The 12,089-nt window shown below is 53.9% G+C and overlaps 1 protein-coding gene across 1 annotated transcript; it reads left to right on the top strand.

The window, feature by feature from the left end:
• The first annotated feature begins 869 nt into the window (after nucleotides 1-869).
• On the top strand, nucleotides 870-2,435 carry LOC122393130. The gene has a single exon (XM_043388801.1). It carries the CDS (start codon nucleotides 870-872, stop codon nucleotides 2,433-2,435), a length of 1,566 nt encoding a protein of 521 aa, XP_043244736.1.
• Nucleotides 2,436-12,089: the final 9,654 nt, after the last annotated feature.

Here is a 12,089-nt window from a genome sequence, read left to right on the forward strand (position 1 = left end):
GGTGGACATCCGTGTTGACGGACACACGTGTCGGGCGTTGGTGGACACCGGCTGCACGGACATGCTAGTGTTCAAAGGATACTGTGGTAGCTGGAAGCCGCAGCCGGTGAATATGACAGCAGTGAACGGCGGGAGCTTAAAGTGCAGCGGGGTCGCTAGTGTCGTTGTTGAGTACCAGAACCAGCGAGTGAGGCTCGCGGCTCTGGTTGTGCCTGACCGTCCGCTCGGGGTAGATGTTGTCCTCGGCATGTCGGGAATCGCGGCGCTGGGTGGCGTGTGTGTGAAAACACCGACAGATGTGACATTTCCGGCGGCGGCGGCGGCGGCGGCGGCCGTGGGCCCGCCAGCCCTGAGAGTGGACGCTCCGGACTTCACGGCCGAGTTCGACCCAGACAGTGCCGAGTGGACAGTCGGCTGGAAGTGGACGGGTGGCGTCGGGCCCGACTGTCTCTGCAACACGGTACCGGAGTATAAAGTACCGGTGACCGCGCGGCCGGCATTCGACGCAGAGATCACGGAGTGGATAGAAAACGGGTGGTTGCAGCCCTATGATCAGGGGACAGATCATAGGGCCTCGGGGACTGCTCCCACTGATGGCAGTCGAGCAGCCGTCTAAAGTCCGGCCGGTGCTCGACTACCGGGAGCTGAATGGCCACGTGACCGCTCACACAGCCGACGCTGACGTGTGCGCCGACCAGCTACGGAAGTGGCGGCGGCACGGGAGCCGCGTGGCGGTGGTCGACCTGCGAAAAGCCTATCTGCAGCTCCGACTGGAACGGCGGCTCTGGCCGTATCAAACAGTGGTGGTGAGAGGCCAACGTTTCTGCTTGACGAGGCTAGGTTTCGGCCTTAATGTAGCGCCTCTCGTGATGAAAGCGGTCGTGAAAAAGGTGCTCCAGCTTGATGAGCGTGTGCAGCGTGGCGTTCTCGCGTATGTAGACGACCTGCTGGTCGATGAGGACATTGTGAGTGCCGAGGAGGTGGTGCAGCACTTCAAGAGGTTCGGTTTGGAGTGCAAGCCACCGCAGAGAGCTGCAGACGGGACGAGGATGCTCGGACTGCTGGTCAGCCCGTGCGGCGGCGAGCTGCGGTGGCGGCGGGACGCCGAGCTCCCGCCGCCGCCTGTCAAGGTCACGCGCCGGACTGTATTTGCCTGGTGCGGTCGGCTCGTGGCGCATCTGCCGGTGGCAGGCTGGCTCCGGCCGGCCGCTGCGTGGATTAAACGGCGAGTGAACTCGGTGACCAGGGGGTGGGATGACACCACAGACGATGCGGTGCTGCAAGCACAGGTTGACCATGTGGTGCAGCGGCTGCAAGAGGCTGACCCAGCTCAGGGCCCGTGGCGACTGACCGGCGACCGTCTCGTGGTCTGGACGGACGCCAGCTCGATAGCTAACGGTGTCGTGCTGGAAGACCCGGGCCGCGGCACGGTGGAGGACGCCTGCTGGCTGCGGGCTGACAGCAAGGCAGACATGCACATCAACATGGCCGAGCTTGACGCGGCGCTCAGTGGAATAAACATGGCGGTGGCCTGGGGAGTGAAGGTCATTGACCTGCGCACCGACTCTGCTACGGTCCACCGCTGGATTTCCGATGCCCTGAGCGGCCGTGCGCGGCTGCGGACCAAAGCTCACGGAGAGCTGCTGATCCGTCGACGCATCGAAATCGTCAGACAGCTGGTGGACGAGTTGCAGCTCTCCGTCACGATCGGCCTGGTGCGGTCCGCTGGAAACCCGGCTGACACGCTGACGCGTGTGCCTAAGCAATGGCTGCAGAGTGCAAAGGACACCGGCCCTGCTCGCCGGGTGGTGGCCGCTGGTGACCGTCAGTCGGGTGATAGCGCGGCCAGCACCGGCTCTGAAACAGACCGTGCGCGCGCCCGTCGGATTCATGAGACGACCGGCCATCAGAGGATCAGACGGACTCTGTGGTACGTTCGGAGAGAGCTGGGCCCGACGGTGAGACGCTCGATGGTGCGGGAAATAGTCCAGCAGTGCGATACCTGCCAGTCGATTGACCCGGCGCCCGTCCGCTGGCAGACCGGCTCGCTCAGTGTGCAAGAAACGTGGGAGCGGCTGGCCATGGACGTGGTTAAACACCAAGGCCGAGCCTACCTGTCCCTGATTGACTGTGGCCCTGCCAGATACTGCATCTGGAGGGCCCTGCATCGGTCCACCGCTTCCGAGATTGCGCAGCAGCTGGAGGAGATCTTCATCGAGAGAGGAGCACCAAACGAGATTCTAACAGACAATGCTAGGGAATTTCGTGGCTACGAGCTGGCAGCGCTAGTAGCACGGTGGGGAGTGGATCTGCGATTCCGTGCCGTGCATGAACCGACAGGCAACGGCATTGTGGAACGGAACCACCGGACGATCAAAGTGATGGCTGCGCGCCAGAACGTGTCGGTTGCCGAGGCCGTGCATCGCTGCCTATAACATGACGCCGCGGGACGGCCGGAGCGCGGCCATGGCCCCGGCGGCCGGCGTGCTTGTCAGGCCCGGCCGTGACCTCCCCGTGCCCAGTGGTCCGTCTGCCGACCGACGACCAGTGGAGCACGGCCGTGTGCGTGGATCATTCCGAGTGGGTGACCCGGTGTGGGTGCGGTGTCGCGGTGGCCCGACCCGTTGCACTGACGTTTCACGGAGCGGTGTGGTGACACGGGTCGTGTCACCGCAGCAAGTGGAGGTGGACGGGGCGCCGTGGCACGTCAGAAGCGTCCGGCACCGGCACGGGGCGGCACCACCGGCACCGTGCAGCGACTCCGAGGACAGTGATGGCGACGAGCCGCTCTGGGCAGACTGTCCTGAGCCGCCACCAGAGACAGACGCCACTGGTGCCGACGGAGCGGCTCCGCCGGACGAGAGCCGGCAGCCGACCCCTGTGGCCGAGAATGGTGACAATGGGCGAAACGAGACAGAAACCGTGCGGCGAAGTGAGAGAATCCGCCGGGCACCGAAAGAGTTGTACGGCAGCGCCGTCCCCGGTGACGTTCTGGACGAGATATTGTGATTTTTTGTCTGTTGTACTGTTGTCTGTTGTACTGTACTGTTGTCTGTGTTGTACTGTTCTGGTAATCGCGTTGCTAATTGGTGTTGAGTTTGTGCGCATTGGTATTCGAGACCATCCCTACTCGGTCGTGACTGTTCGTTTTTTGTTTTTTTTTGTTTGAGTGTATGTTTCTCGAGAAACAGGGGGAGGTGTTATAGCGAGTGAGTGGGCCACGTGGAGGCCGGCTGGCCGGCAGCCGACGGAGCGCCGCTGCCCCGGCCCGACGGGTCGGGTGTAGGGTTTCAGACCTAATTTATCTGTTCTGCTTCCGGCGGGACTGTTCTGTGAGCTGCTCTGTTCCTCGGCCGTCCCGGGCAGGGCGTGACCGTCGCCTCCCGGCGGAGAGAGGACAGTCTGGCGAGAGGTTCGGTGCGGTGTGCACGTGGAGCAAATACACTGGAAACTACACTATTTCAACATTTTGGAAACTGCCGACGGCTATCTCGGGAACCGATAGAGCTACAGCGCTGCGGAAAGCGCATTCGATAGCCCTTTTACAGACCTTTCTGAGTGATGTTCTCAGATTTGACCTCAGGTCAACGGTTTAGCCTCCAGAGGGCAAAAACTAAAAAAATAGCCGTTTTTACGAAAAGCGTTTTTTTTTCGGCAATAACTTTTGACTCAAAAGAGCTATGACATTCATTTTGTCAGCATCGTGTTCCTCTTGTCGAGACGCGTCGAATAAACTATAATTTGACCTTGAAAGGTCAACTTAAAAATTTGACCTCAGGTCAAGGTCATGACCTGACCGGAAAAGGTCATGTTGCATTTTGTGGTGCACAATGCTGCTGTGCGCGGGCCGCTGCTCTGGTCCCAGTGCACCATGCCGCAGGCAGAGCCGGTCAGCGGACGCCTGATTGGTCGCCTCAGGCGCTGTGTCTGTGAGCCCCGTGACCGGCCGCAAATACACAGTCTGGAACGGAGCCTCTGCGTTACAACATTGGCGACGAGGCGATTCGAACCGCGTGGGGAGATGGCGTGTGTTGGGAAGGCGCCTGAGTTTGACCCGGGAGTTGAATCGTTTGGATCCTACGCCAGAAGACTAGAGCAATATTTCATTGCTAACGGCATTACTGGTGAGGATCAGCGAGGCAAGAGGCGTGCCGTTTTCCTCAGTGTCGTCGGAGCAAGAACGTTCGGTCTGTTGGAAGACCTGGTGGCCCCGACAGCCGTGAGTGACTGCACCTACACTCACCTCGTGGATGTGCTGGAAGCTCATTTTGAGCCCCAGGCTTCGGTGATCGTGGCACGATTCCGTTTTCACTCGTGCTGCAGAGTCAGCGCGTTTCTGGCGCGGTTGCGGAAGCTGGCTAAGCCTTGCCAGTTTTCTGCCGGTATCTTGGAGGAGATGCTACGAGACCGCCTGGTTTGCGGCATCAGGAACGAGCGGCTGCAGTCGCGCTTACTGAGTGAGCCGCATCTGACGCACTGGCGGATCCAGGGGGGGGGGGCACGGGGGCCATGCCCCCCCCCCCCAAAGGCCTAAAGTGGCCTGTTTGCCCCCCCCCCAAAAAAAACGTAAGAAAAATTGCTAAGAAAATATACCTTGATAGAGGTTTTTAGGCACTTGGTGAAGTAAAGCTTTCCACAGCATAATATGGAAGCAATATGGTAGCAGTGAGGGTCAGTCAAAAGTTGCGCGAGCGGAGTCGACCTTAAAAAAAAAAGACTGTTGTTGGCACGTGTTTATGGCGCGGCAGCTGGTAGTTGGCGGTGTTTCACGTGGTGTGGCATCACTGGCGGATCCGGGGGGGGGGGCACGGGAGCCTGGGGTGCCCCTGACAGGCCCGTGGTGCCCTTGCTAGGCCTGTGGTGCCCCTGGACCCTGGCAGGCCTGTGGTGCCTCTGGCGGGCCTAGGGTGCCCCTGCTAGGCTGCTGATGCCCCTGGGACCTGACAGGACTGTGGTGCCCCTGACAAGCCTAAAGTGCCCCCAACAGGCCCGTGATGCCCCCGACAGGCCCAAGGTGCTCCTGCGTGATGCCGTGATGCCTGCGAGGCCGGTGGTGCCCCTGCGAGGCCGGTGGGGCTTCTGACAGGCCCATGGTGCCCCTGCGAGGCCGGTGGTGCCCCTACTAGACCGGTGGTGCCCCTGGCAGGCCTGTGGTGCCCCTGCTAGGCCGCTGGTGCCCCTGGGCCCTGACAGGACTGTGGTGCCCCTGACAGGCTTAAGTGCCCCTACAAGGCCGGTGGTGCCCCTGTAAGGCCTGTGGTACCCCTGCTAGGCCTCTGGTGCCCCTGACTGGCCCATGGTGCCCCTGCGAGGCCGGCGGCGCCCCTGGCAGGTCTCTGGTGTCTCTGACAGACCTGGGGTGCCCCTGACAAGCCTGTGGGGCCCCTCACAGGCCCGTGGTGCCCTTGCTAGGCCTGTGGTGCCCCTGGCGGGCTGGTGGTGCCCCTGCTAGGCCGGTGGTGCCCCTGACAGGCAGATCCCCTTGGATCTGCCACTGATACATAATATATATTGATTTGTAAAGGCGTTATGGCTTATGCAATATGCAATTGCAGGCACTTGGTATCCCTCACTTATCCCTCATTGGGGGCTCTGGCGAGCTCCTGAGGGCCCACGTCTATCTCCGGGAGCCCTAGACAGGCTCCTTTGGGTTATTTCAGTCCACTATAGCATAAGAGGTCTCCATGCGAGTCCTATACATCAGAGGGCGTACCCTGACGTCTGAGGTACCCAACTGCAGCTCCAATGGCCTCTTACACTGGCGGATCCAGGGAGGGGGCTTTAAGGGCCATGCCCCCTTCCCAGAGGCCTAAAGTGGCCCGTTTGCCCCCTCCCCCAAACGATAATGAAACATAGTTCAATCAGTGCGTGGCCCAGGAGCCGAGTTAGACAGGGGGTGTTTTACCACCTCCCGGCCCGCAAAAGGACCCAAGCACTGACTCGAAGCGGGTTAACCCGCGCCCCGCTGGGCTATTCAGCCATACGCGCCCTGCTGGGGGGGGGGGGGGGCAGATTCTGCCCCCCCTGTCTAACTTCCGAACCGATGGTCGTAGAAAGACGGGGAAAACGGCAATCGAAAGCTCTCAACAAGGCGGATCTTAAGAGCCCAATTTTTTTTGCTTAAGTAGGTCAGAGGTCAGGTCAAGGTCAGGTCAAGGGTACAAAATGCAAGTTTCTACAGTATCGGCCTTGCACCGCAGTTGCCGAAGAATGGACTGAGACTGATTGCCCCAAACGTGTTCTTAGACTACCAAGACAATATTTGTTGCATACAATGTCATTCAAAGGTCAAGGTCAAGGTCAGGTCAGGTCAGGTCAGGTCACCAAAAACAAAATATAGAAAAGGGCATGTGCGACACATGTTTTATGGGTCATTTTACTCATAGAATTCAATAGGCACACTCAATAAGTGATATGGACCACCTCTGGATGAATTTCAGGTCGAGGTCAGGTCAAGGTCAGGTCAAGTGAGGTCAAATTTTGAAGTTGGTTGTTAAGGCCTACAAAGGTGTCTATCTGATGCAGTTTTTCACGGCGAATCGAATGGTGCTATTTTTGTTTCCGTACAAGGTCTAGAACTTTCAAAAAAATCATTTTTCAAAATTTTTGTTTGTCGTGACGTCATAAAATTTTGAATAACTCCCACATTTTTGAACCGATTCTTCTAAAAATTAGTATGTAGGTGCATATAGATCAGTTCTCTGACATATATTCCGTTTTTTTCGATACACTCAAAATTTTGGATTTTATAATTATTTTCCCAAAAAAGTCAGTTTTTTGAACAAATTTGGGCCAAAATCCAAAATTTTCAAAAAACCGAGATAGCCATTTGATAGACAAAGTTGAATCACGTATAACCTTTTTTGTTACGTCTTGATTGCTTTAAAAATGAAGATGTTAGCGGCGTTTGAAATTTTGCCGTTTTTGAGGCGAAAATGGCGAACATGACGTCACTAAAACGTCAATTTCTCAAAAATTTTCCGACGGATTTCGCTCAAATTTTCAGGGAACGTGTCAAATTGATGTATGATAAGGTACTGAAAGTTTGACGTCGCTGGCGTAACGCGTTTAGAAGTTATTGGCGAAAAACGGGAGGGGGGGCAGATTCTGCCCCCCCCCCCCCAGCGGGGCGCGGGTTAAAACTGGTCGACAAAAGCAATGGTAAGTGTTTACAAAGTAACATAAAGGCATGGGTCGGGTGGGCTACCATTTATATATTTTTCTTTTTAGTTAAAAAAAAAATATTCATAGTGTCAGGGCTGTGACGAAAAATAAGTGGCCTAAATCCGATGATAAAACAAGATTTAGGGGTACCCTAGGTTTGGCTCCTGCATGAGTTGCCCCCCCCCCCAAAAAAAAACGCAAGCCTGGATCAGCCAGTGATCTGACGCTACCACTGGCAGTGGAGCTGGCGCAGGCTCACGAGTCTACTGCCGCTAGTGCCGCAGAGCTCAGCGGGCACGAAGTCGGCGCGCCCGGCGACTCGACCGTGCAGCGGGTGGAGCGCGCCGCCGAGCGACGTGCTGGAGGTGCCGGCGGCGAGCTCGGGGCGCGGCGAGGCCCGCCGCGCCCTGCGACGGCTGCTGGCCCTCCTCAGCAGCGGCGAGATGTTCGATGTGGAGGCTCGACGGAGTGCCCCCGATGTCTTCGAGATCATCTTCAGTCAGCGTGCCCGTTCCGGGGCCGGCGGTGCTTCGCCTGTGGCCAGCGCGGCCACATCCGAGTGGCCTGCGGACGGGGGAGTCAGCATCAGCTGCACCAGCTGTCGGCCGAGGATCCACAGTCTGCGTCAGTGATGCAGTGCGGTGATGAGAGTGCCGAGCTGTCGCGCCGAGAGGTGGCGGCTCCCGCGAGTGATGAGGCGATCGATGAGTCCTACTCGATGTTTAGTGTGCGGCCCGAGAGTGAGCGGCGACCGCCGCTGATGGTGAGCGTGGTGCTTGATGGAAAGGCAGTGGACATGGAGCTGGATACGGGGGCGGCGGTGTCCGTCTGTTCCGACTCCGTGCTCCGTCAGCTCTGGCCGAGCGGCGGCCCGAGCCTCATGGAGCCGTGCAACGTCACGCTGAAGACCTACAGCGGCGAACAGCTATCGGTGTGCGGACAGGTAACGGTGAATGTCGAGCACGGTGGCCAGGCTGCCAGGCTGCCACTTATCATCGTGAAGGGAAGTGGGCCGTGTTTGTTTGGCCGAAACTGGCGGTATTTATATACATAAGGTCCGATCGCGGAAGTGATTATAACAAACATACCACACGATGTATTTTTACCTCCTGATTTCATATTTGATAGTCATTCATGGCGCAACCAAGTTTTAACCCTCGCCGGACCTATTGGTTTTCTACATACGTGCCGGCCGAGGGGGGGGGGGGGCGGGTACGACCCCCCCCCTCGCCGTTTCGCCCGTGGTGGAGCTAGCGCGTCGCGGAAAAAACGAGCGTGTGCGCCGTTACAAGACGCAGAGATTGGTACCCGATTTTAAGGTCCTAGGTCAACCAGTGACCTCTGAGGTCAGGTCAAGTGCCCCAAGGTACGGTTCAGTTTTTGGTGAATAACTTCGCAAAAAACGGCCGTAGAGCCGCGATTTTGGCAGCATCGTGTTCGCCTTGCTCAGGCGCGTCGAATGATATACTTTTTGTTCGGGTCAGGTTAACTTGGGGTGTTGACCTCAGGTCAAGGTCAGGTCAGCACCCCAAGGTCACGAAGTTGGTCGAAAGAGGTCATGTCGCATATCATTCGATTCGGCAGGTCTTTCTGAGTCCATTGGTGGCTTCCCCGACTCGCTAGCTCAATTTGATCAGGAGTTATTGACGAAAAACTAATATGACCTTGATGACGTCATAAATGACGTCACACAAGGTCAACATTGCAAAAGTGACGCATCTAACCTTGCAAGGAGTGCATCAGATCACGATTCTGTGTGCTTGAGATAGTTGGAGATCATTCCCGGCGCCAGAATAACAGTTTTCATTTTTCCCCATTGACTTATAATGGTGAGGTCACGAAAATGACCTGACCTAATATGACTTTTAGGAAAAATCCGAGATATACAAGTTGTGAGACTCATAATGGATACTAGATCCTGCAAGTTTCATTTCCCTGTGACATCTCCTCTGGCAGTGAGGGCGTTGCGAAGTTGCGACATCTGAAGACCGTGCAGAGGTTCACTTATGACGTCATAGGTCAGTGACCTGACCTGACCCAAAAATGCGGTTGGTGTCAAAAGATGTGGCTTGGATCAAAGGTCAGGTATGCCAAGTTTCAGCTCTCTATCGCCAGCGTGTTCGGAGCTATCGCGAAAAAAACCCTATGGGGGGGCGGCACCCGCCCCCCCCCCCTCGGCCGGCGAGGGTTAAAGCACCTGTAAAATATTTACCGTCACACCGTCCACTACCGAATTCCACCGACCACCAGCCGTTTAAGCCACGTGGAAAGGATCGAATGGATAAACTCCAAGGTTGAGTGAAAACATTACGCTATTCGATTTTGTTATGAAAGTGACGTCATAATAATACTGGTGGTGGAGCAGTGCAGTGCCGAAGGCGATGCCTTAGGAGAGATTACAGGCAATGCTAAATCAAATATTTTAGGTTAACTGATTGTGTATCTGGCTTCAGGCCGAAGGCCTGAAGCCTGGTGCACAACCACTTAACCTAAAATATTTGATTTAGCATTGCCTGCAATCTATTCCTGCTGGCATCTTTTTTCCTTTTCCCCTATAGGCAAACATCAGAAGGTTAGGTTAGGTTAGGTTAGGTTAGGTTATGATTTTTACCATTTTTTGTGTTTTGTTATTTTGACGTCACTTTCATTGATTATCGTATTTGATTCCCTCCCCACCCATAAACCCCGGTTCCCAACATTTCCCCGAAAATGGCAGCAAAAAAACTTCATATGGCAGCGCTGAAACGGCGGCGTTTTTCTCTCGTGCATTCATTGGCGTCGTCGGTGCGTGCACGTGGGTATGTATCGTGTTATGAGGGGGTGCAGCAGGTTGTTATTTTTGTGTTTTTTTTTCTTTTTCCGCCACACGTAAGTATCATTAAATGTTTGCGCCGTTTTGAATTGACCGCCAGTAATAAAACTTTTACCCTGGTCATTTCATCAAATTTTATAAAGCCAAAACGTTTTTCGCACTTATTTATCACCGTTAAATTCATTAAATAGTCGTAGGCAATTTCCGCTGTTTCCTTCGGATTCTAGCGGCTCAACAAAGGAATTCCTCCAGCTTGAATCACAATCTCCCTCCAATGTATGACGTATATGTATGACGTCATCTGATCAGTCTCGATCTCAACGACAACTCATCAGAAGAGCGGCCGCGTAAGCGTAGCGTCAATAATGTATTATCTGCGCCAGTTCTGTAGTAATTTCGCAGGCTTCCAAAGTGGCGGCCATTCAATTCAATTCAATTCAAATTTCAATTCAAATTTATTTCCGCGACCCCATCTGGGATATGGGAAGATCATACACATGAACATACATACACACATAAACGAACACAATAACCGAGCATTGCACGCCTTGTGATGAGCAACGTATAGTGAGATGGCGAACCTCGTGACGAGCATCGTGCCACATTTACATCTTGCTCAAAGTGACCGTGGTTCAATATTTACACATACACATTTAGCATATACACAGTTACAGGACATTTTTAAGTAATTAAAGGTGCGCTTCCTGAGACTCTGAGATGGGCCATGGATTAACTGCAAGATGGACTACATGTAAAGTTGAAATGGACAACGTGTATTGCATTTTATGGGAGGGAGGGAAGGCAAGGAGAGGGTCAGAAACAAAATAGTCAAGAAAATAAAAATAGTCAGAAAAGAAATAGTCAAGGAGTAGTCAATAAAGTAGTCACTCACTCACTGGAATAGTCACTGAAAGGATGCATTTATGTGCCGGATGAATCTGGACAGCTGATACAACAGCTTCTTGTTATCAGACGAGAAAAGGTGTTTGAATTTGTTTGTATCTGGGCGTTTCCAGTAATATGATGGCAGTAAGGATGTACGTTGTATTTTAAATGCTGGACACTCTAAAATGTAATGGAATTCGTCACCCGGTGCGTTATGCTTACAGAGTGAGCATTTGTTCAGGATAGCATTGAGCTGCCTTCTGCTCCCTGTTATTGGTAGGTTGTGGTTTCCACAACGGAATCTGGTTATGGTGACTCGATCCTTTGTATCAAGGAGTGTCAAATAAGGCTCAGCATGAAGTACGTCTTTAAACATTCTGTAATTAAGGCATAGTGAGTTTGATTGTACAGAATCTGACCATGACTGCCTAAACATATCCGTAAGGCGTGTTTCAATGACCATTAATGCTCCTTCATTCTTGCCAGGAGCATTAAGCCAATAATTCCCAAGTCCGGAAGTTTCAAGAATGTCTTTTATGCTGGACACCCACTGAGGCTTGAAGTTTGAGTTTTGGAGCTTATCAATCTGAAGCTGCATCATAATGTAGGAAAGCTTGTGCTTATCGCCATTTATTAGTCTGATCCAGAAGCCAATGACTCGTTTTTTTATAACTACTTCTAGTGTAGTTCTGCCCAATTCACCAGTCCATAAGCCATGCAATTGGCTGAGTACTTGCTTATTTTTAACAGGTGCTTCATAAACTTTTTGTGAAAGTTTTCTATGTACCATGCTTGTAGTGGTGGTTCGCTCATGAAAATGACTCGCTCATGAAAAAATATTTTTCACCGAGTTCGGTCCTCAAACTATGTTTTTCTGATTCAGAAAAATAAGAAATGCTAGTAAAAAAAAAATCAGCTCCATACATTGATTTTTTTTCGATGATACTGTCCCTTTAAGAACTTGGCCAGCACCCTAGCTCCTTTGTACCGATTGCTGCGCAAGGATCAAAAATGGCAGTGGACCGAGACCGAAAGCGCTTCTTTCTGCGCTGCTAAGGACATGCTGATCAGACCGCCCGTTTTGGCTCATTTTGACCCAGCTTTACCGGTAGTAGTGGCCTGCGACGCGGGCCCCGTCGGTGTGGGCTGCGTGCTGAGTCAGCTCACCCGAGATGGGGAACGTCCGATCGCATATTACTCGCGGTCGTTGAGTGATACAGAGTCGCGG

The sequence above is a fragment of the Amphibalanus amphitrite genome, unplaced genomic scaffold (assembly GCF_019059575.1).
Source record: "Amphibalanus amphitrite isolate SeventyFive unplaced genomic scaffold, NRLGWU_Aamphi_draft 000517F_arrow, whole genome shotgun sequence".
Lineage (NCBI taxonomy): Eukaryota > Metazoa > Arthropoda > Thecostraca > Balanomorpha > Balanidae > Amphibalanus > Amphibalanus amphitrite.

Coding starts and splice junctions, on each gene's coding strand:
- LOC122393130 (XM_043388801.1), top strand. CDS start 870: ATGAAAGCGGTCGTGAAAAAGGTGCTCCAGCTTGATGAGCGTGTGCAG.